At 37.3% G+C, this 26,143-nt stretch overlaps 1 protein-coding gene across 4 annotated transcripts in view; it reads left to right on the top strand.

Moving 5' to 3' along the window:
- Window positions 1-26,143, top strand: part of LOC113074108 (protein enabled homolog) — a 64,265-nt gene that overhangs the window by 1,554 nt on the left and 36,568 nt on the right. Inside the window, exon 1 of one of the 4 annotated variants that reach the window (XM_026246838.1) lies at window positions 16,939-17,127. The exons of 1 other annotated variant lie outside the window; for it this stretch is intronic. In XM_026246838.1, coding sequence (XP_026102623.1) covers window positions 17,114-17,127 — 14 coding nt within the window. In that variant the 5' untranslated portion in view covers window positions 16,939-17,113. 2 more of the 4 variants (XM_026246837.1, XM_026246835.1) reach the window with 2 other exon arrangements.

Here is a 26,143-nt window from a genome sequence, read left to right as displayed (position 1 = left end):
AGTGCTTAACCCTGCATTACCTTACAAAAATATTATTCATGTAGTTTTTAGCTTATGACCATCATAAGAACTTCATCAGTGCTGTTGAAAAGCATAATTTCTATTTTGTTGTTTAATAGTTGACTTTACTCTTTTCCTTAAATGTGGAAAAAGTGGTAGTAAAGAATGAGTATGTCCAGACTTGTGGCTGGGAATTTATGTTTGAGGCTAGTAACTAAGTTTAACCAACCCCCTGAAAGACTTGTTCCAAGATTTCCAAAGTTCCACGAAGTCCAAGTTAGTAACACTGCTGTCTGGTTCATAGATCATGAAAATAGCCACGGACTTGAATAATATGGGTCATGTGTTTTCATTATAGTGCATGTTAACTGAAGTCTATCAGAATCAACTCAACTTTTGTCTTGAGCACTTTTGTATCTTTTCAGACGGTTTAGGAAAATCCAAATCAGGCTGTTCTGATCTTTATGCCCCATCAGGGCTTTGTAGAGGTGAAAGTGTCTTTATGAATTCATTAGTATGCTCCTGCTGTAACTATATACCATTAGAAAGGACTCAAGCCCCTTCAGAATATTCATGCCTAATCAGAACAGAATAATACGCGAGCACAATCATTTTGAAGGGGCCATTTAAAATTTTCTCTTCCTTTTCTTCTTATGTAATTACTCTCTTTGGTGGAGATTGGGGTGGTGGTGCAGATGAGGTAGACGCACTATCTCTCTATTACACCCTGTCACCCATTAGATTTTCCATTTCATCTCTCATTTAGATACAGAGCTCTCTATAAAAGTTCTTTATCTTTGACGTCAGTGGCTCAGACTCATCCTGTTGCACTCCTCACTTACCACAGACCCCAAGTTGTTTCTAGAGGGATTTAGATAAAGCAAAAGCAATCAAGAATGCATTTAATCATACTGGATTACCACTGATTTGTATTTTGTTTAAAGCGAGTTTATAATGTCATTGAATATCAATGCTTGGCTTGACATCATTTTCTTACCGTAATGGACTAAGTTTCATTACATGCAATGTTGCACACACAAAGTATGTATATTATTGCAATATACTTGCTTAGATTGTTTCTGTAATGCTGCATAGATTGATTTGAACAGTGTAGCTGAATTCAGTCGTCCTGTTGATTCTCAAGAAATGCCTCTCAAATGGAACATGAACTTACCGTTTCCATTATTATTCAGGTAACAGTGATGGCACATTTGCAACCAATATTATAAAAAAAAGATGACAGTATAATTTCCCCCAACGCTCATTGTTAGTCAATGAGACATTGAAGCACGATTTTAAGCCCACAGTCACTTTGAAACTTTAAGGGCTATAGCAGACGAAGCTTGCTTTTCAGTAGAGTTTTGTCTTGGTTTGATCTGCATTATAGGAATAATATTTTGGTTCTAGCCTAGTTCCGTCTCCATCATAGATATCTTTTGGATAGTCTGTTGCTATCAGACAGAACTAGTCATAAAATGATGGTGACCCCGTCCTTGAGTTTAGAGGAAGAAATGCCTGTTAGCTCCAGATCTGCATGTGATTGTGAAATCTTGCAATCTGTTATGGCTTTGTAGGTCCCTTATGAACAAATCGCTCCATGCTGCATTTGAGTAGTCTTCACAAATCCTTTATCATTGCTGCTTTTCTAAATTCAGTCACTTTGGGAGTTCATTTATTTTTTGCTATCACACCTGCTATCATGGCTCTCTGCAGCTTGAATTTTCAGTGAAAAGATTCAGTGGCAATCATCAAGTTGAGCGATTCTGATTACCTTTTCTGTCCGCACCGTCTCCCAGATGCTTTATGGCCACTCTAAGGCCAATAAGCCTTCCAGAGTGTTTAAAATAGGCTTGATAGTGTTTCAGATACACTACAGTTCCTGTTGCGTTTGCAAAAGGCCTTGTTGTCAGGTAGCGGAGCACAGCACTGTTTTCTATCTAAGTCCTGTTTCGTATTGCTAATCCATTCGGTGCATAAGTGAAGTAAAAATAATGCAATTTCTAGGTTACTAAACTGTTTTTGTCTTTATTACTGCAATAAATGAATAATTTAATCTCAACTTGGCAGCTGAGAATCATTACAAACTTGATTGTCGTAAAGTGCAAAATCTAAACTGCATAAATTGTTTGATTTGTTGAAATGTTGCAAAACCTGATACCAGTAATCGAATTAAAAAACAAAACAATAATTGGCTTTGTTTCTTCATGACTGCATTACATTTCTCTTAGTGTTTTCTGCTAAGTTTAGAACAGAAAGCATGGTAAAAACAAGATCAAGACTGAAACTCTTCTTGCACCGTGCTTGTGTGGTCAGTGTGGACTGTAATACCTGTTAACATGGGCACCAAAATAAATATGTGCTGCTTCTGCGTGTGGCGTGTACCCAAATGTACCCTCTTCACTATGCTGCTGACTGACTCTGCATCTAGTGTTGAGAGGTAGCACGAACCATCTATCTACCATATGTTTAGTTTTAATTGGGTTTATTTTGCATACTTTGTTTCCTTACAGTTCTTTCTTTGTCTTGTGCTCACAGTAAGCACCTGTTCATAGTCCATGTAAGCAGCGACCACTGAGCTATTATTTAGGATTTTTCATTGGAAAAAGGCTTTAGCTTTTTGTCCATGGCACTCTTGAGTCTGGCCATACCAACCAATTTTCTTCAGTATTTATAATGCCTTAGATGGCTTCATCGTAATCAATACATGTCATCAAGTGATTAAGAATGATTTTCTACTCTGTCTAGATGCTATTTACACATCTCAGAAAGGCTAATAGTGATCTATCTTTAGACTGAAAGACACGTTGTCTCTTTTCCCCTAGAGGAAATGCATCATTTAACCATTGCATTATTTCCCCTTTAACTAGCTGCATATGCTACGCCAACCACAATTTATTCTCTTAATGTGGACGGGTCATGAATGTGTTTTTGTCCTGGGCACCCTTTTTTTTCTAAATTAACTTTTATAATGTAGAGGAATGAGTCTAATTTTAGTGTATCACTTTTGTTTGATGCATTTCAACCGATAATGTATTTTCCAATTAAAATTCCAATTAAACTAAAAATCCCACTTTGGAAAACTACTTATGGTTACTGACACATGACCCGTGCTATCTCATGATCATGGAAATTGGCAGTTATCAGTCTGTTGGATTGATTAACAAGAAAATATCAGAAGCATGTTGGGAAGGCATAACCAGTTGGTTAGCATTTCTTATTCGTGATCCCTTTCTCCAAACATTATGCAGTATGCATCGATGGCTTGGGGCCCTACTGTACTTCCTATGAATGGAACAATGCTACAGTTTTCCACCTTTTGGTGTTTAAATTGCAATCAATCAGCACTATTAATCAACAGCTCTGGCTGGAAAATTTATGCTGGGCCTATTGAGGTTTTTGACTTTAGGCAATGAAATGACGTGTTAAAAAATGGGACTAAAAAGCCTCCCAAACCTCAACCATTAATATCATGAAGTTCTCACCTTCACTTAAGTGTACTCTAGGAAAACATGGACAGACTTGAAGTAGCAGCACCAGCATCTAACGAAGACTGTTGGCACTCAACCGAGCCCCTTGAGGAACCAGGTCTTTCGATTTGGACGCCTTCATGACTGGAGGGCGCGTGGTGCTCATCATGCTCTGTGGCCTTCTGGCTGCATCTCAACCTGCATCTACAACCTGCTTGCATTTTTCTAACAATTCTCCTCTAAGTGAAGCTGACCAACAAGAATCCCCAATGTCTGCATTCCGTTCAAAATCTTAAGACCTTTTCGCTTCAAACAGATAACAGCATCTGAATCAAAGATAAGATGTTTTGTGTGTGTGTGGGTGCATTCGGTTTAGAAATCTGGCCAGGATCCCTCATCTTGTTTTCAAGATGGCATGCTACGCAGCACAACAGCAAGCGACGGATTAGTTACTGTCGTCCAACGGCCTCCTTTCTACCCCCGTCCCTCTGTGTTTGTGGAGCTGTTCCAGTAACTTGAACTGCTGTTCGGCAGGCACTCTACCTTTAGGCTGCTGTCGCAATAAATGGACACTTTTCCGATGTGAAATTTGGGTTTGTAAGAAGCTTAAGGGGCAGCGTGTGGTGCGTGCGGAGGAGGACATGGATGATTACTCTAATGTGTAGAGTGTTGAAACAGCTGTGAATGTTATCACAACATAGAATTCTGATGAGTTTGCACGGTTGTATAGCTATCTCAAAAAAGACTTGGATAAGGACCAGTCTTTATCAGCAAAATAATCCTTGCTATAACATCACGTTTTTTTTCAAATCCTCAGTATTAAACATCAGCACTTTTTACATGGCTCTTTAGAGTTCTTGAATCTGATTGGTCAGTGCTGGTGGCATTTGACAGTCAGATGTTTCCTAATACTCCCCAACATCCATGGCAATAGCTTGTATAACTGAAATCAATATAATCGAAATCAATGGTACTTTTACGTCTTTCATATCACACCAAAGCCTCACTTCTCATTTCCCACAACCTCTACTGACACCATCTTGTGCCTGAATGATCAGTTATGGTGTAAATAATCTTAGGGGACTTTAGAATTAATATAACTGATTATGTTCACCTTGAGTTGCTAACCCAAGCTGGTTTTCTTCAGAAAATGAAAAAAATCTAGTTACCACACGATATCCAACTAGGATGCTTTGGCAGAATTGAATGAATTTGGAATTTGTTGATGCACCTATGTGTTTTAATATAAACAAAAGAATGCAAAGCTGCACGATTGATAGAGGCTTTGAAGGTTGAGAGGCAATCGGTCCGCATTCCTTTTCGCCAGGCCCCCGGCCCCGATGCCCTACACAATGTAGTGCCCTGCTATTGTGAATAAAACATCTCCCTTTTGTGTGTGCAACAATAGAGCTCGACCCTGAAACTGGATTGTTGGACACTGGCTGTAAAACCTTCTCTGGCTTTTGTGGGCGTTTTAACAAAACAGTCCTGAGCCAACTTCTGGATTCTGAAGAGTGTTTATCAAAAATAGTAAAAACTGCCCGAAAGTTTGGCCAAATCTGGGGATGAGATACTGTTATACCCCACTTTGGGACTTGGCAAAAATTGCCTACTTGAACAAGCACCAGTCCTCTTTCTTTATGCATAGTCGACTCTAATACTTGCTTTTTTCTATGCACTTTTATTTTCTCATATTTGAAGGCTTCATTAACGTCAGCTCGTCTCTCATAAAGTGTTTCTTTAATCCCTCTTTGCTGCCTTTTATCAATATCAGATTGAATGTTAAGGATACATCTGCGTTCCCTATTTAATATGGCACTGCTAAGAAGCTTCACATGATCTTTCAGCTTGTATGCCATGCAGCGGCTCTGTGTCATGTGCTGCTAAAAGATCTGTAAGCACAGCCCTAATCCAGCTGCATGAATGAACCCAGCATTGCGTCTGCCTTCTGCCCACCTCAAGCTGTGCCATTCACAGCACACAAGCCAAGAGAACATCCCTGAAACAAAAAACAGCATCACCAATGTCCTAATCTGAATCACTGTGCTAATGGCACTGCCTGCTTATGAAAGCAATGGTTCAAAATCTATTGTTTTCAATGAAGGTTGGATCATCTTCAAGGTGCCACAAACTCAAAAGTGGGATGGCTGATATGCCATGAGATTTGTGAGGTTTTTGTGGGGTGAGTTATCTTTGGAATGATTGTCTTTTGTTATTGGTGTTTCTCAGTGTGTATGTTATCACTGTGAAATTGACTAGAAGGTTTGACCTTTATTATACGAGATCTCTCTTTCCATGATACTTAAACCTTTATCTTCAGGAATGACTTGTTTTTGCTGTGCTCCAGTATTGTAACTCGAGATTTTTTTCCATTTCAGCACTTTTCTACAAAATAGCTGTTGCAAGGACATTGTGTATTATGAAATGTTGGTTCCACTTGAAGCTGCCATCAGTTCATCTCTGAATGTGCTTTAAACCGTGACCTCCTTGTCAGCTCTGTTAAAATATCTAAACATTGTTAAACCGAGAAAAATCTACTGGAAGCAAAAGTGTTAAGATATTGATTCTTGTTTTCAGAGAATGTATATGAAGTATTTTTCTCTGTATTGTTTATTACAATTTGATACTTGGGAAAGACAATGCTTCTGAAAATAAGTTTCACTTTATCCAGTTTTGTTGAAAAATAATTTTCTAATGGACCAAAAAAGAAAAATCTGATTAAGAAAATCAAGATTACATTTTTTTGAATTCATTGTTCATTACTACAGCCATTTCTTGCCCAAAAATCTGATGCCCTTTCCTCCCAACTGTTTTTTTCTTTTTTGCATGCTGGATATATTTTAGTGAAGTGTAATTTTTAGTACATCAGCTAAATGTGTATCATTATTGTCTCTGAATTGTTTATGTAAGTTTCAGCATGAGGAATAGAACAGCCAGTAACTTTTGTTGATCTTTCTGAGGACTAGCTTTAGTGTAGATCTTTAACAGTAAGTGTGGAGAATTTCTGTTGGCACCATTTAATTCTCTACATCAGTACTCATACAATGTCCTGTGGTTGACTAGTGGGCAGAAACAAGCACATGTCAGCCTTGGGCTCAAAGACCCTTATTGCAACAGATGTTGTGACTTAAATGCAAGGCTTTGCAGAGGTTGGTGGAGTAGTGTTTGTGTCTTTAATGTAAAGTATAGAGAATACAAGTGCAGTCCTTTTTTATTTTTCTTCGGGATATTTTTTGGGAGGGTTATCTAGTTTTGTAATTGACTTCCCTGGTCCATGTTTTTTCATCTTCTCTTTGGGATTCAATATAACGGCCGTTCTTTCATTCATGCAAAGTCCTCACCCTTTTTTCTAACCCCTTTTGCCCCTGTTGGTCTATGGTTGGGAATCTCTCAGTGTGCTTGTACTGAACAGGTGGTCTCTATGTTGACCCATCTGTCCGAGAGAGAGCAGCTGTCATCTTTATTACCTCTGAGTGTTTTTCTTCTTGCTGTTTTCCTGTAGTCTGTGGGTTATGTTACACTACTGCTGGTACTGGGATCTCTGAACTCTTTATTTATTGTTCCAGGATTAGTGTCACATACTCTCTACCTGTGTTATCTACTACTTCTAACAGAGGGCCATGTTTACATATTCTTCATGTTTGTTGTCAAGAAAGAAAAACAAAAAACTGCTTTAAGAGATTTTTTTTTCTTTTTGAATCTTCTGCAGTTCCATTACTATAATGAAAAAATAAATAAATATATGTGAGTGTGTACGTGGTATTAGGGATGTTCTTTACAAAAAAAAAAAAAAAAAAAAAATATATATATATATATATATATATATATATATATATATATATATATATATATATATATATATATATATATATATATAGGGCTGCACGATATTGGGAAAAAATGACATTGCGATATTTTATTTTTCTGCGATTTTTATATATTGCGATATGAAATCTAATAAAAAAAATTCTTACAAACAAAAATGGGGTGAGCACACTTACATTCTCATTTTAAATGATTTAAAACCTCGACACCATCGTGTCAATTGATTAATATGGGCGAGGGAGAGAGAGCAAGACAGCGCTCGTGTTGTTTGAAGACGGTGAGCGTGCGGCCAGGGTGGTCGTGGTCGCATTAGAAGATAATGAAGGGAGACGTGCAAAACGGACATAGTGTTGTTTTCATATGGATTACTTTCTCACAGATTATTTGTTTTCGGCGGCACTTGTTTAGTTTAAAAGTAGACATGTCAGGCTTTCTATAGATATCTCTCAAATGCAAATATAAATTTATTCTCTGCCAGTTTTATTTCTTTAAATTGGTTACCAACAATTGGTGCATTGCCATTACAGATTTGCGCAAACCTTTGGTAATGCTTTATAAATGTTGATTAATGACGGCATTTCCATTAACCGATGTTATGCGACAAAAAAAAAAAAACATTCTCTCTCACAATAAGTCATGGCAATGGAATTTGGTGGGATTTCGAAGGATTCTGGCTATATTTAATAGGAAGTGTTACAAGTGTATGCCTTTAACTTAACAAAAGCAGCACGGCGCAGCTCATATAAACACAAGCATTGACTACAGTTGCCGAGATCAACTCCGGTGGCCGTATCAGAGCCACGCAGATATGAGCAGTGTAAATTGTCTAAGCATTAATGGCAGGGAAAGCCCCTTACACTTGAGCTCGGCCACATTTGAAGTCTTTCTTGGAGGTTATAGTACATTGAAGAATAATCATATGACATTTTACATACGCCATGTCACCTGTAAAAAAAAAAAAAAAGTTTCAATTGCAGTTTTGCGAAATAATTCCTTTTTTGAATTACCCAAAAACCCACCTCATGTGAGCATGAACACTTTTTTTTTGCGAAATATAGGAGCTTTTGCGAAATTGACGCATTTCCATTAGACTTATGTTCTATTCACAATTTGAGTTTGCTCAATTTGAAGGGTGATGGAAATGCTATTGACATGCCAGAATTGAAGGTTGTAAAACAGCTGAAAATGTTTCAGCTGTCTTTTTTCTGTCTGTCTTTGTGTCAATCCCAAATACACTTGCAGCAGTGGGTGAAACAGGTGAGCCTCAGTCAACATCAGACAACTGGTCCTTGCCTTTCATTAGGCATCAACAGCAGAACCTTCTCATACCTGTTAGCCCTATCAGAGAGGGTTAATAAAGACTAACAGGGTGTCATGGACAGATGCATAGAATGATCCAGAGCACCAGTATGTGCTAGTTGTTGTTTGTCAGGTGGCCAGTATTCTGTCTTCATGATGCATTTGCTTGGACATGATCAGATTGGTTCAATTAAATCAATTACAACTGCCATCACACAGCTATATATATATATGTGCTGCTGGTCCTCTGGGGCTGTTTAGAGGACAGTGCAGTTTCTCTGCTCCTTTTGGCCAATGGCAGCACATTAAAAATTTGGTGTAGTTTCATTGCGGCATCCAGCCTGACTGTGTCGCACTGTCAGAATATTAACCAGCACTCCTACTTCTCCTTCCCTTCTTTTCTTCACAAGCACCCCATCCTCCCACCGGCCATGTGCTGAAAGGGCCTCTAGAGTGTTTTTGTGGCACGTGGCCAGCCCTGGAGTGAATATGTGAAGAATTTCTCTGCTTCTCTCTCTTTTTTTTTTATTTGATCAGTGTTCTCTCGGCTGTCCGCGAGGGAATATGGTGCTCGGCGCAGAGTGAAGGAAGAGCTCAAGACCCAGATCTAAGCAGCTCGTAATTAATAGAAGTTATGATTAAGAGAAATGAGACCGTGAAAGGGTTCCTCACGTGGTCTTGACACGTTCTGCTAATCAAAGGCGCTATTGAGATGAGAAATATCAAAGTGGTTTTGCGCAAGAAAGATATCCCAATATGCTTGGTTCTCAATCAAAAGGAGCGACCCAAATGTATGAATGGTGCTGATCATTTCCAGTGTTAGTTTTTTTTCTTCTTTCATTATCACTAGAGTTGGATGATATATATGGAAAACATATCTCTTTTTTTTGACCATTCGTTAATTGTTTGCACCTTTGTTATTTAGACATGAATCTAATTTTATTTAGTTTTATTATATTTGATTTCTAAAAACTGAAGTCCCGTTTTCTGAACTTTTTCACGAAACTAATCGTGAAAGGGAACACAATAATAAAAATGGTTATTGATCATTTATGCAACAATATATAGTAAAACTAAGCAGTATGTATTTTTATCAAAGAAAATGTTAATATATGAAAAGTACTACACAGAGGCTTTCGTTAATTGTTTTTAAGTGATGGGGAATTCATCAATTAAAATCGTCAGCTTCTCTGATCTGATTAGTGGTGATGAATTAAATGTATTTGTTGGTCTGTTGTTTGGTACTGAGAGATAAAAAGTAAAAATCAGTGTTTTTGTCTTGAAGGGGTCAGATTTCTATTTCCAGTCACATATTTAAGAATAAAACCCTCTTAGAAGCCTATGATGGAGTGAGATGGTGTTATTTTGAAACCAATTACTATCTAAATCAATTACACACTCCATAGGGTGCAAGAAAAAAAATGCCAAAATGTGAATATGTTTGTGTTCCACTGAGGAATTTTTCTTTTAAGATATCTTGAAAATGCTCGGCCTGCAGTCTTGCTGAAACCCCCCCCCACCCCCCAAGCGGACTCTTTGGCTGACTTGAGCGTTTGAGCTGACTTTAAGAGCCGTGCAGCGCGCAGCGTGATTAATGACAGCTTGCCCATTAAAGCCATAGAGTTGTTGAATGACTGGATACACTCTTTTTAGTTTCTTTCAAAAACTCACTACAAAGAACACTTGATGTAACCGCTCAATCTTGAGGGTGAAAAACACTTCATAATGCTTTTTATGAAGATCAAATTTGCCACTTTGCTGAACGTGTTATTAATGTGAATTGCACGATAAGCCTTCACTCTGACATCTCATGTTTTATATTCTATCATCGCTATGCAGTAGATACGGATAATTGACCTGTGTGATGTATGTAGCACTGAATGGAGGGAGGCTGTAAGGTCTTGAGTGAATACAGGTCACAGCTGTCCCAGGAGACGGCAGAGGGGTTTAGCATAGGGCCAGGCTTGGGTCACTTGGCTGCGGCTGACTTCTGCTTTGTAATTAAGGTTCTGCGGCCTTGGGATTTAATTAAACCAACTGCTGCCAAATCAGTTAGCATTATTGTTAAATGTGCCTTGGATCACACTCTGTCTTGTTTTACTTGTGATCTGGATGTTTCACTTGAGGGTATTTTTTTTTTCTTGCCCTGCTGACTATGCCTGGGATACACGTGTCAACAAAGGGTCTATATTCTGCACTTTTGTAGTATTTAATTTTTACTTATTTATTTGAAGTCATTTGTAAATTAGTTAAGGTTCCTTGCACCATAAGCAGTTTCACATACCTCAGACCTTGCATATCCTTGTAGTTTAAGTATTATTTAAAAGTCTGGGATAGTTTTTTTTTTTTTTTTTTTTTTTAATGAAATTAATTCAGTAAGGATACATTTTAAATAAAAACTATTAAAATTAGGGATATAAAATATTGATTATTTCCATGATCGATCGTCGTTTAAATTAACGATAAAGGAATCGATTAATCGTTAACCATAATGCTGCAAAATTGTCTATTGCAGTGAATAATGATTAACGATCAAGGAATCAATTAATCGTTAACCATAATGCAGCGAAACTGTCTATTGCACCGGCATGGCAGGATGAGCAAAAGCCCCACACACACACACAAAACATTTCTCACTTGAATTAAAGGGGTTTTAGTCTGAATAAAATGCTAGTATCAGGATTCTAAAATGAATCGATGTGATTATGATCATTTCATAAAAAGAAGCGAGCGTGCGGTCATTTTACTTTGTTGACCGTTTCCTATCCCGCAAGGAGACTGCTAAGCTAAACGCTCCTCTTTAAATGGTTTTGTGGTGCTCGTTGTTGTATTTTAAAACCCAATTGCAATGTTTTCAACGAACATATGGTATTTAAAATAAAATGATCCCAAATGGCGCGCGTGTTACTGCTTTGCACATTAACTGCTTACATCAGCGCTGCTGCAGCGAAACAGATTTTTAGGCATTTCGCATCTCTTACTTTGGTAACGAGATTATTTAAATTAAAATTAAATGAAAGATTTCATGAATTAAGAATTTGTTAGTTATTAATTCGTTCCCTTATTTCAGTTAAATCATGGGTTATTTAGGGAACAAAATTAACAATTGGACAAAATTGGACAATTGCCACAAATTAATAAGTCGTAGGAACTTATTAACAAGTTGTAGGAATGCATAGACTACATGTCCTGTCACTGTGTCCCGCAGCCCTGCAAAGCGCACGATATGAAACAATTATATGGGGAAATTAATTAGTTACTACATTTCTATTGCTTTATGTTGAAGAACTTTTATGTTGTTTCTATTTTAATGTACTTTTAAAGTTTAAATCACATTAAAAGCTTAATTTGTACATTGTGAATGAATGATGATGCGTTTATATACCGTAACTGTCACTCACAGCCGCTCGCACGTGTTCTGTGCACGAGCCGCATACAGCCCAAAATTAAATAGTTTAACAGACCATCGATAGCTTTAATCTATTGCACCTCTTATCGACAATCGATCACCGATTAATCACTGACATCCCTAGACTGGAGTAATAGCTGCTGAAAATTCCGCTTTGCTGTCCCAAAAATATTAAAAAAAATTAAAATAGAAAAGGTATCCTAAATATTATTTCACAATATTGTTTTAATTGTATTTTGATCAAATATATGCAAAGTTAGTGAGCACAAAAAATGTTTTCTAAAAGATTTAAAAAACATTCTTGACCCACACCTTTTGAAAGCTGATGTATTTGATTCTAGTTATGATTGTCTTAACTCAGAATTCTGGCATGGTTCAAAAAGTCTACATTTCAAGTTTTTTTTGTTTCTTTGTTGGTTTCTTTGTGGTTGAAGCGTGCTGTGCTGCTTTTGTACTCTGCATCAGTTTTTTTGTGCCCCATGAGTGATAGCCTGAAGAGGTGGAAAGTATGCAGTGAATTTATTATTATTATTTTTTTTTTTGTCCTCTTTGGAGTTGCCTCAGCTCACACTGATGAGCTCAACAACCCAGATCACTTAAAGTTCCAGCTCTGAGTGGAATGTGGAGACCCGCAAGCTTCCAGATCTCTGACTCCAGAGTTATTCTCTAAGTGAAAAATGGAGAGCAGGGGGTTAAGGCAGCTTAAAAGGCAGCATGACTCATCACACGCTGATTGCCATGTTTGGTACCGGAGCGGCTCACTCTCACCTCCATGTGGACTTGATTACCTCAGTGAAAGCGGGAGAGAAAGACTCAAACACATCCCTGGACTTGGAGGGGTAGCAATGAGAACATTATTTCTGTTTGCTTCAGAGTTTATGCTATGCCTTGTCATTATCATAATAAAAAACTTCAGTTGCACGTGACAGATGCCCTTTTGTGTTGTGGCTCATTATCATTACAATTACATATCAGGCAATCTACTGCTTCGTCTCATTATATTGTCCATTTCATTTATTTACACGTGAAATTGTTTATGACTTTTGGCATTGATTGCAAATCTGTTCCTGCTAAAATCTCAAACCATCTCTCAGTATGTTTACTGCGAAGTGAACACTCACGTTCGCAATTTAGTTTAAACTAGCAGTGAAGTTTTCACTGTATTTGTTTCATGCGTGTAAATATGGAGTATTTATGTTGGATGATGATGATGATGTGTTTGAAAGAAGGATAGATTATCCCAGTCTCATGGATATCAGTGTGGATTCCTCTATTTTAATTTTTTTTTGCGTGAGATGTTTCCTACAAGGAGACTAGGGCTGCACGATTAATCACATGTGATTGTCATGCGTGTCTCGTTAGTAAAGCCGGTTCTGTGATTAGCGGTAAATATCCATCGCCTGCTTTCAAATGGAGCAGCACTTAATATACAGAAGTTCGCTGACAAGCTACACAATATCACGTTCATAACTGCATGCGATTCATCTGCGATTATGAAGCGGTATTGTGTAGCTTGTCAGCGAACTACGGCTCCATGTATTAAGTGCTGCTCCATTTGAAAGCAGGTGATGGACATTTAGTACTAATCAAAGAACCAGCTTTACTGAAGAGACATGCATGACAATTGCATGCGTTTAATCGTGCAGCCCTAAAGGAGACATATCTTTTGTGTACAGTGCCAAAGAATCGACTGCACACAATCAATGCAATGTACCAGTTTTGTGATCCAGAACAATCAATATTCTAAGGTGTACTTGATCAATGGATCTTGTGTCCTGAGTTAACTGGGTAGGTAGCTGCTCTAAGGCAAACCAAGTAGAGTCTTGGGACTTGTCAGGTTGGTATTTGTAGTATTTATAAGCTTATAATGAAACAACTTGATGTTAACGTCGATTTGAAATAAATTATGAAAAGTATTTTATTTATTAACCGTTTTTAATATAGCAGAACTTTTTATTTATTTATTTTTTTAAGAAAAAGCGTACTTGCCTTGAAATAAGAATTTGTCACATTGCTCACTCCTGGTGTCTGTTATTGAGCAGTTTGGCCCAGATATTTCACTTGTCCATGACTTTTTCCTCCTCTGTCCAAACATTTTCTACATGATATTAAAAGATTTAGGGATTATGCTCTCAGCATCACTGAAGCACTAGATCCTGCTTTTACCAGTTGAAATCTGCTGGTAAGCTGAGTGACAGAGCACCGAGGGCGACCTGTTGTTTTTTACGTGACCAGGTTGGCAGGAGCCGCTTCCCAGCCTAGCAAAACGTGATATTTGTTCCATGTGACATCCAGATATTCTTTGCTTGATTTCAGCCTTTGTTCAGTTCATTATTATAAGTTAATGCATTAGGTGTCATGAACTAACAGATAACTCTTTGGTTACCTAAATTTATATTCATTTGTCTTAGTCATTGAGGTGAGTAAAGGATGACAGTAATGTCATTTTTGGGAGAATCAACTTTTTAACTCCTGTTAGTTCATAATACATTAGCTTGCGTTAATTTATAGAACTTTAAATGTAAAAAAGTTTTAGCAATGTAAACAAGATAAAAAATGCTGTAAATGTATTTTTCATTACTTCGTGATAATTCATGAAACCTTATTGTATAGCGTTTCCAAAGAAGCTACTGGAATATGTAATGCATTAGGCAAATAGTTCTGATGTAAGTTTGTTGACAGGGAAGGTTTAATTTTCCATTAGAATATTCACCTGATTCCATGTAACAGCATCTCTCTGTTCTTTATGATACAGAAAGGAAAGTGCATGTGAAAGCGCTATCCATCGGCTACTCCGGTTGTTTAGAGATCAGAATGCAGTTGGCCAGCGGCTGCGGTAGAATTTCCTGAGAAACTGAGCGTACAGCTGAATAGTCAGCACTTTGTCAACAACAAGACACAAGTTTGGCAGCTGATACAAGAAGGCCACAACCTGACGTCTATGTTTCTGCTCAGCAGATCAAAATTACCCTCTATTTGTTTTCTGTCAGGGACCGAATTGTTTATGTTCAGAAATAGTACACTGATATTAAATTTTTTAAATTTATTTTTAGTTCTCTTTTTTTTTTGTACAAAGCAGCACCAGTAAAACCCAGTGGTGCCACCTGGGGTTGGTTGATTTGCCCCATTATTCAGAGCATAAAAACTGTGTTTCCCATTGATCTTTACCTTCACGTTGTTGTAGCAACACCCCGTCGCTAGCAAACAACTTCTTGCCACTGAGGGTTTTATTTGAGAATTCCGATCAAGCTCTGCCAGACTACATGCTTGAGTCACTGTATTGCTCCTCAGTTTCTCAGTAAACACACACAGGCCCTCGCTGTGGTGGCTAATATGGGATTTAACCCAAGCCTTACTTGCTATGTGAAACACCTCAAAAACGTCCAACAGTTCCAAACTAGATGTGGAGGAACTGACTTTGGCTCTCCTTCTGAGTGTTTCGACCAAATCCCAGATAGTCTGAGAACAGCAAAAAGTTTTGGTCCCTTTTCTTTCCAATCCCCTCCAAGTCTATCGGTCCCATCTCTTCAGATGGATGGACGGGGCCAAGTCACCATAGAGACAGGTTCAACAAATGGCCAGGATTGAAAGGTTAGCTTGGAGAAAGATACAGGGTTGTCTGTATTTTAAGGGATCTATTTAATAGTGGCTCTCTGTTTGGATCCCAGCTCATTCAAACTTGCAGTTTGGTTTCGGTGGCCTGTGCGTTCTCTTTCAAGGATAGGATTTCACCGCAGAGCTCCTCTCCATGGTAACTTTAGAAAAGCCTCTGCAGACTGAAGGACTAACCCCTTGTTTGCCAGTTACATCACTACGCCATGTACTGAGGGTACTTACTTGTGAGGAAATAGACCTTAAGGGTTGGAATCTTTAGCCTCTTGTTCCTTACCACTTGGAGCATTGGAAAGCAGAGTTTAGTACAGAGTTTAGTGCTATTCAGAAATGACTTGAGAATTGCCTTTTAAATGTAAAGTTCCTCAATTGAATCGAGGCAATTTGAATTTTAATGCAAAGTAGGATTAAAATACATTGTATTTCTTAAAAATGTTAAATAGTGAAATGTATTAAAACAAGATGAATTTTGTATGTGGGCTTGATAGAGCTTTGTTTGAAAGTTTTGAAAAAAGTTATTTTTAATAGATCGACAGATAGACAGAACAATTGATAGAAAGGAATAAAACGGGGATCGAGAGGATGGAAAGAATGATGGAACAAACAACAGATAGAATGATAAATAATGGATGGATGGAATGATAGATAAAGCAATAGATAGGAAGGATGGACAGAGCAACCGATTAAAAGACTGGACAGAACAATAGATGGTAATGACAGATGGTAGACAGAAAGAATGATAGATCAAATGATGAACGAACGACAGACAGACTAACCTTAACCTCAATTAACCTTTCTGGACCAGAGTGAAAGAAACATTACTTTGTATTACATTTCAGTGAATTGCTCCTGTGAGTCCAGGTGAACTTCTTGTTCAATGTGACCATTTAAATTCAAATTCCAACTAAGTGAGCCTATTCTTAATTTTGTGTGACCCTTGTTACCACAGGATCATTTCAGATATGTAATATTAGCTCTAAGGGCCTTATACTTGACCAAGAACTATTATTCAGCATTAATAGTGCATTCATTTCAAAGCCTGTGGTTCGCAGCCCACTTGTGCCCTTCATGCAAGCATAACTTTTTAACTACTAGTCGTCATTCGTGCTTGTTAGATTTAGTATATCATCCCATCTGGGTTTGATTTAATGGACAGTAAATGAACTGTCACTACTCTACTGCCCCAGTTGGGAAATGTATGAGAGACATGGGGTGAAAGAGAAAAGAAAATATCAGTGAGCTCATGACACCCTTCAGTCAGCAGGTTTATTTTGGGGAGAGGGGGCATTCTTGAAGGGACTGCCCAGCCTGCCTGATTTAGCCCTGAGGGAGGGGTCCTAACGGCGAAGCTTGTCCCAGCCTCTTCTCTGAGTCCCACAGACCCGTCAGGCGTCTGACAGCTTCGAGGACACCTCAGACTCCGAGGAATCTTTGGACGACGCTTTGGAGAAGAACAGGAGTAGGAAGACTCACTGCGGGTGGAGGTTTGGATCACGCAGCAATGACACGTGACGTGTAAGTCTCCAAGAGAGTGCTCGGTTGAGGCCCTCAAGGTCTAGTGGACATGTAGAGGATTTATTGTATATGATTTCTGGATATTTCTGTATCATGAACATATGGAAAAGTAATCATGCTTGATGTCTTTCCTGATAACTAATCTTGGTGTTCTCTGAAGTCTGAGTAAAAATAGAGACTATAAACCATACCCTCTGGCTTTTGCTGCTTAGGTTAGAACTTGAGGTAAAAGTGGCTTGAGGTTATCACTACAGCAAGTGAATATTAAACTCAACCACCTTATGTTAAATTTAGGATGGGCAGAGGTACCAACCTAATTATTTTTAACCCAGAGATGAGCGTAGGGCACTAAAATAGAGAGTGCTTATCAATCAACAGTTACAGTAGCTTATACAGTAAGTACCGTACATATACAGTGTGTGTGTCTGTGTGCATATATATGTGTGTGTGTATATATATATGTGTGTGTGTGTGTGTGTGTGTGTGTGTATATGTGTACATATATATATATGTATGTATATGTGTGTATGTGTTGTGAGTTATGAGTTTGTTAGATCATGTAATAAATCAATGGATTATAATACACTTCATCATGTGGTTTCTCCACACACAAATTAACAACTCTCCAGCATGTGCATGTATTTTTAACAGATGGGGAGTGATGTGTTTTTTTTTCTTTTCATCACCATCTATGTAAATTAGCTCAGCAGTATAGTCGGGGACAGGTTTTTCTGTCTATACAGTTTAAAACTGTTTATTCAGTATCACCGTATTATGTGCTTTATATGTTTCTACCTGGCACATTTGCCTTTTTGTCGCTTTGGGTACTGAGACACTATTTTCTGTAAAGCTGCTTTAAAGCAGTTTGCATTGTGAAAAGCACTTTACAAATACAACTGGTTCTTTTAATTAGATATTTGACATCACCTGTCAAAGTGGTATCTGTAAGACTAGCAGGTCTTACAAGTAATATAATATTAGGGATGGAACATATTGGATTGTGCTGATTATCCGATATGCTGATATTTTTCAACTCACTTTTTTTGAAAGATGCAGTATTAACCTTAACATTTTATTTTAAGATTTAACATTTGTAAAAGGTCTAAAAAAATCTTGTAAAAAATCTTAGTAATTTTTTTAGATCATAATTAAAAATATATAACATTACACAATGAATAAATCCGTATATATAGAATTAATTTACAAGTGTAATGTTTGTGTGTTTTTTTTTTTTTTTTTTTTTTTTTTTATATATATATTTTTATTATTATTTTATTTTTATTCGTGTAAGCTAAAGCTCCTGACCTTCAAATTAAAACCTAGGCTACTCATAATTTTATGCCATCAATTACTGATTTATTTAATCAGAAACCGTCTAAATGTTGATTGGTTATTTTGCTTCATTAGAAGTAGGCCATCAGCTAATGAAATAAAATTCCTAACTGAGTGGGCATTAGGACCTGGGCGCTACTATTACCGTTAACTCTATAACACCGAATGTGCATTCTCAGTTTAAATGTAGCAATCCAAAACAGTGAATCCAATCACCATTCAGGCAAAACTTTGCTTAAAGAATGAGCCACACTGATGAATTGATCTGATTGCTACACACCCTGTGCGTTCATGTATTCCTCTTATCGGCAAGATATATCGGCATAATTTTTCATATCGGGCCGATGCCGATAGTTACATTTAAAGCCATTATCGAAAATATAGATGCATGTTATGAGACAGCAGGCATCTGGCATATGCAGTCGTTATAGTTTGCAGAGCTGATTGAAGTGATTGTCGAATAAGTCACCTGGAGCCATATGTGTTTGTTTGGGATAGTGATGCTCTGCATGTTATGTGTGTCTGTACTGCAGTAAATCATTAGCATTTCTTGCTTGTCCTGCTTGGTCTGTTCTACCCCTCGGCATTGCAGGCGTCCTGGTTCAATTCTCTGAAAGGGAACTTAAGTTAACATCTCAGCTCATGACCTCTCGGAGATGCCTTGACTCTGTACATAAGGTGAAACCTTTGTGTTTGAGGAAGAACGAGTGAATTTGTTCAGTGCCGCATTACTTCCCTCCATTTGTTATTCTGAGGATGATGTGTGGTACTGATCTGGGGATTTTTCTGTCTGTCTGCTTCTGAGAGTGCAGAGAACACAAGAGCCCCATGGCCTTCTGCTGTTCTTTTTCCACATTTGAAGGGCACAGTCTTCATTCCTTCATCTTTTTGAAGTGAAAGTTAAAATTATTGTTAAGAAACAAGAACTGGTTATTATTCAGAGCTGTTATACTAAAAAGAATGAATGAATGAATGAATATATATATATATATATATATATATATATATATATATATATAAAATGGATGTGAGCTGAAATCGAATCCAGATTTATAAAGACTGTAAGACTTTCATATTTAGTGAAATTACAAACTCTGCATACTGATGAATGATGAATCAGTATGACATCTTGGCTTAGTGGTGATCATGTATGGTCATCTGTTGGTGAACTCTTAACCTTTTGTTTGCTTTTGCCCGTAAGTGTTGGTATGAAGAAACTCTGCTATCAGCACTTTTCTGAGCTCTGTTTAGTCTAAGGGCGGATGAGTGTATCCTCACTACTTGAGATGATTCATGATCTTTCTACTGCTAAGGGTTATACTGCTGTATTGGCTTTAAAAAAAAAAGTATTGTGTGAAGCAATCATGACATCAAAACCTTTAAAATATGCTGCAAGAATCCGTGAAGTCGATGTCTATTATAGCATTGCGTAAAAATGTGACATTGAGATGGTTGGAATGTTGCATGATATCCTGCTTAGACAGACAGACTAGGGTCTGGCTCTGTATGTCTGCTGTCACATGTATTAGAATATAGCAGCATACTGGGAGGTTGTTGCTAGGGGCAGGATAGAGTGCTTGCATATGTAAATGTAAAGGCATTCACATGTTTTTCAATTCAGATTTGAGCAGCTCAAAATTTGGATCACAGTTAGATGTGTTAAAGTACCTCTAACTGTAATTCATAGTGCATCAAAAAAAAAAAAAAAAAAAATAAAAAAAAAAAAATATATATATATATAAATATATATATATATATAGAGGGATTTTCATTTTAACCGTTAACCCAACTTTGACTGATTATTACAATGTTAAACGGTTTAAAAAGTCTTTTATTTATTTATTTTCAGTTATTTATCAAAATAGAAAGTTTGCTGCATGGTTAAAATATGCTATGCTTATTTTAAATCTCGTCTTAAACATTTTTATTTTCGTCTTGCCTTTAACTGACTGAATTTTATGATGGTAATGAACAGGCTACATGGCCAAGGTAGCAAAGTTTAACTTTGTCCACACATACAGCGCCAGCTCAATCACTTGAGTTTTTCCTTCTAACAGTGAAAGCAGCTGCTCCTTTTAGTCAGAAATATAATCAGAATTGTAAAAATTTTCGTAAGTTGTAAAAAGCCTAAAGAAAAGTAGGATATCGGTTTCTGCTGTTTGTTTCCTTTCTTGCAGCACCAAAATGAACCGATACTGCGTTTTTTCGTTCATTTTCTTAATTTATTAATTAAAAATATATTTCTCGTATCGGCCTATTTATTTGTTATATACAACCTAGCTTTATTATGTTTTTCTCCACTCACAGAATCGCTGCAGGTGCGTGATGTGATTTGACGAACTTGAATCCTCATGTTCTGCGAATTGCTGGTTTTTGTGCATGTAAAATTGATCCCCAGGTAACAAATGTTAGTATTTTTAATGGGTCACAGACACGGATACTTTCTAATTTAATTAAATTCTAAATTAAAATAATCTTGTCGGTTAATGGTTAATAAGCGGTTAATGAGCGTTGGTTGTTGGTTAGAAAAAATAACCAAAATGAACCTCCCTAAAGTGTGTGTGTGTGTATATATGTTATATGTATGTATGTATGTATGTATGTATGTATGTATGTATGTGTGTGTGTGTGTGTGTGTATATATATATATATATATATATATATATATATATATATATATATATATATATATATGTATATATATATATATATATGTATATATATATATATATATATTAGTGCTGTCAAAATTAGCGCGTTAACGCATTCGATTAATTTGAAATATTTAACGCGTTAAAAAAAAATAACGCAATTAACGCGGTTGCAGTTTTTTTATTTCCAGTTGTGGCCTATGTGTGTTCAACGTGCAAAGAAATATGGATAAGACCAAGGAAGGACATTTAGACGGAAAGTTTCAGTATAAAACTCTGCCGGATTACTCTTCAGTCTGCCACAAGAAACATTACTCTTCATTTAGTCTGCCACAAGAAACAGCAACATTAAAATCATGAACTCAAATGTCATTGTTTAAAAAAAAAAAAAAAAAAAAAAACAATGACTGTAACAGTGCGTAAATCAGACCTTTCTGTAACGCTAACGTTAATAAGCTTAAATGAAAATAACGAAATAATTGTGTAGCGAAGTATTTTTTGTACACAGTGCCGCGAACTGTCAATCACTCCTGTACGCGTGCATCACTGTCCTCCTCAGCTGCAGCAACTTGCGCTCTCTCTCTTCATCAAGCTTTAAAACAAAAAGGGGACAAAAAGAGATTAATTAGATAAATGAATATCTAAATTTGTGCCTTGCCGTCTACGGTATTTTTTTAGAGCTTAGAAAAAAGATGCTGCAGCCAATGAACAGCCAGCGGGGGCTGCAGGACGACTCAACCTCCGCAGACAGTTTTTAATGTTTATCAGACAATAAATACTCAAGATTTTGCTTTAGTATAACTCACAACGAGTTTCACACACCTTCTCCGGCCACGTTGAGTTGTTGACACTTAACAGTGGGAAAAGCGACACATGCGCTATTCACTTGTATAACTTAAGGGTGAATGGGTAATAGTTTCTGCTCTGGGTGGGATGAATTAGGAATTGTGAAGGGCGCTCTGAAAATCGGCAGTGCAGGTAAAAGATTAAAACCTCTATTAAAACAGATGTCCAAATGAGCGTACCGGTACGCTACAAGCACGTTCTGGGCGCACGGAGAGGTGGCGGTACGCTCAAGAGCTATATTTGGAAGTGGCGGTACTGAGTACCCTTGCGTACCGGCCCACTTAAAGCACTGGCAATGACTATACTTTGGAATTTTTTTGCAGTCCACTTAGAATTCAACATGGAAATCATTTTTGTTTTTTATTGGCATTGATTGTTTTGAAATTCAAATGGTACTTACATGCCTGTGTTTTTATTTCTGTAATAAATATGGCTTTCAAGCCAACAGTTAATTTGGAGGATATTGATGGTTTTTTGCAGGTATGTTGTTTACATTAGAAAATCTGTGTTACAAGTTAAACAAAAATTCCAATAAACAATCATATTTTGAATTTAAATAGTTTATTTGTCTTGAGTTTACATTAATTATTTACATTTTACATTTACATATCCAAAAAGTTTCAGTCTGTTATTTGCGATTAATTGCGATTAATCGCGATTAATTTTAAAAAATTGTGCGATTAATTAGTTAATTTTTTTTAATCGATTGACAGCACTAATATATATATATATATATATATATATATATATATATATATATATATATATATATATATATATATATATATATATATATATACATACATACATACATACATACATTAAAATATAATTTTACTCAATCCAGTAAAATTACTGGCACAGTAATGGTATCATAGTATCTTATGGTCATATGAGTCAATAAATCTAGTCCTTGTCTTTACATATATTTACATCCCAAATAATACAACATCACTTAAAGATACAACTAACACATTATTTTGAACATTAAGTGTCCATATCTAAGTAAAGAAGTTTTAGAAAGTGCAAACCTTCTGTACACTTATCTGATTAAGCACTTTGACTTTCTATGGATAAAGAAGGACACTCATATAGTGTCATAGTATTTTTCAGAAAGGGACAAGCCCTGACTGGTTCTATGGCTGTTTTGCCACCGCCTGCAGAGGCATAAAGCTTGAAAAGGTGGTGCCAGGCCTCCTGTGGACATGTGGTTTATAAGCAGAGGTGTTGCTTGCATCCTCCCATGCACCATGTGTTCATCCGATGCCGGGCTCAAGGTTTCTCACTTTCAGCCTGAACGACTTCACTGCCCACTCACGGGACCTGGTGCCTCCAGGTGGCTCACTCAGTGCCTGACAAGTCTGGGACTGCCGACTGCAGTCTACGTGAGACTCCGAAGGCCTACTTTTGCTGTTAAAGTCGGTAGCTTGTTGGCCCACTGCTCTCTCAGCCGTAGTAGCTAATTGATTCCTGCGTAATTGCGGTGAGCTCTAAACGTGAGAGCTTGCTGTGACTGTGCTTGATTTGCACGTTTGCTCAAGTGCAGTAACATTTAGAGGTTTGAAAATAGTTGTGAGGTTCCATCAGTGACATGGAAAATGCGAGCGAACATTTTCTGCTTTCAGCAATTGGTTTAATGGTGTTGAGCGGTAGGCATTTTAGTCTTTACGGGGTAAACACCATATAATTTTTTCAACACCACTGCAAATATTGTAGAATATAATAATGTACCATTTTATAATCATAATAATAATAATAATAAAATACTGCTTAAAAATAATTGTAATCTTTAGTAGTAGTAGTAGTAGTAGTAGTAGTAGTAAAAAAAAAAAAAAAGAAATTTATGTTTTATTTATAATATGATTAAATCAATAGTTTTTAATTGATTTATTTTTAATGTTGTATATTAGTAATATGGCTGTGGTATTTCATTTAATATAGATTACTAAAAGTGTGATATCTTGACAGCCCTACTGAGAAACACCAAAGCCATATCGATTACTCTTGCAGTCAGCTCGTCCCTGTCAGTGATGGTTGATTTGGGTGGGTCCTTGACCGGTGCAGGCCACGTCAACTCCTGAGTGATTAATTGCAGAGTTTACTGGCTGGACACTTGGAGTGTGCCCGTGCATTATGATCAGGCGTCTGTTCAGTCAGTAACACCCTCAGAAATGACAAGGCTCTTATTCCACACCTGACCTGTCACTCACACCCATCTGTTCCTGTGGAGACAGGCCAGACAATCGCAAACCACAGGATCTGTGTCATGCACTGAACCACATGATCCTAGAGTGCATCTGTCACACGTTCCCCCAGGTTTATTTTACTGTTCAGGGACCATGCGTTAAAATGCTTAAAACTCACGTTTGAATAGTTAGTGGTGAATACCTTAAATATGAAAACATACTTACAGGCTTGTGAGTCAGCATTATTTGTCTGAACACTGGCATAATAGGCTACTCCCCTTGTCTTTTTTGTCCTCCTTAATGCGCTGCACACTAGGGCTGTAAAAATGTGAATATTTGTTGAATTAAAAAAATAAATAAAAAAATCCACATTTGAATGCAAAAACATTGCATTCAAATTTTAGGTCTGTGTCAGACATCAGGCAGCCTTTTCAGTGGCGCACGAAATGCGATTACAATGTAAGTGGCATTGCATTTTAATGCTTGTGTCAGCCTATCCTGTTGAACCCAATAGATGTGGCACTGCTACGTTGTTCATTCCATATATTGCGGAAAATGAGAGCATCAGCGTGGAGATGTTGTTTACATCAAACTACAACCAAGCCATTCACACAGAATGCATATTTATCACATTTTTTACAGGGACATCTATCAGCGTTGCACTCGCGTCTCGCTCAAGAGCGGCATGTTTAGAAAGCCACGTAAAATTTATGTAAGTTCAACTTAAAAAAAAAAAAAAAAAAACATGTCTCAATACTTTATGGTGGTTTTTCCCCATCCCACTGTATCTCATGTTTTTAAATGAAGTAGCCTACTTTTGTGATTTAATTTTCGGTCCTTTGTATTAAACTATACATGCATGCATGGTGCTGTTTCTTTTTTTTCTTCTTCTAATTGTTTAAGCAACTTTATTGATTATATATGGTTTATAAACATAATTTTAAGTGCCTTGACTGTGGTAGTACCCTTGCAGTCAATGGAGGGTCAGATAACGGACTTCATCAAACATATCTTAATTTGTGTTCCGAAACTGAGCAAAGGTCTTATCGGTTTGGAATGCTATGTGGAAGTAATTACAGAATTTTCGTTTTTGGGCAAGTTATCCCTTTTTTTTTTCTTTTTTTTTTCTCAGTCATATTATCCAGCCCTAGGTAATTAGCTGATCAAATAGAAGTCAATATTATAACTAATTTGAACACATCTGGTTTAACGACACTGTAACTCTAGCGCCCCCTTTAGTACTGCGGTTTATTGCCGTCTAAGCACTCACATTTTATGTAAGTACTTAAAGTACGTTTGTGACCTGAGAGGTCACACAAGGCCAAAAATAAGAGTTTTCTCCTTTTCGATTACCTCAATACTACTTCTTAATCATTACATTTTGCATTCTGTATATCATGCATTTAAAACATGTTTACCTCATTCTGCACAGATGCCTGCATGCACAGGCTGCTTCGACAACAAAGCTTAGCCAGCAAAGATAAATCACTATTGAAATGGAGCAGCACAGAATAAAGAGAGGAGGGGTGGGGGTAGGAAAGACCAGAGAGAAAGAGAGAGAGAGAGGAAGAGGGAGAGGCAGGGCGGGAAAAGCCTGCTCAGTTGAGCAGTATTAACACAGCGTAGCAATTTCATCTTCTCAGACGTGATCTCCTTTAACAACTGTGAGCGCTCAAATGCCTGTTGCCAGGTTACCGTCCAGCACTGTGAAAAGCGGGATTGTGTACGCGAGCAGCATGGAGAAGCACCGCTGACTTGAGCCCGTCTCTAAATAATGAATCACCGATGCATTAAGAATAGGGGGAACGCAATGAATAGGTGAGTGTGATCGGGATCGAATCTGCAGTGTTGGAGCTGGGGGAAGCCATGCAGCTCCACTCTGCAGCACAATGCAAGGTGTCCGGCTTCATACTGAATGAAAGATGCAGCATGTCTTCAAAAATGGAAGTCCACCGGTACGTACACCGCAGGCTTCGTGGGTTTGTTTTCCTGATACGAGCA

This window comes from Carassius auratus, unplaced genomic scaffold (assembly GCF_003368295.1).
Source record: "Carassius auratus strain Wakin unplaced genomic scaffold, ASM336829v1 scaf_tig00013708, whole genome shotgun sequence".
NCBI classification, from domain to species: domain Eukaryota; kingdom Metazoa; phylum Chordata; class Actinopteri; order Cypriniformes; family Cyprinidae; genus Carassius; species Carassius auratus.
Note: the sequence above shows the minus strand (reverse complement) of the source record. Positions and strands in the feature narration are given on the sequence as shown.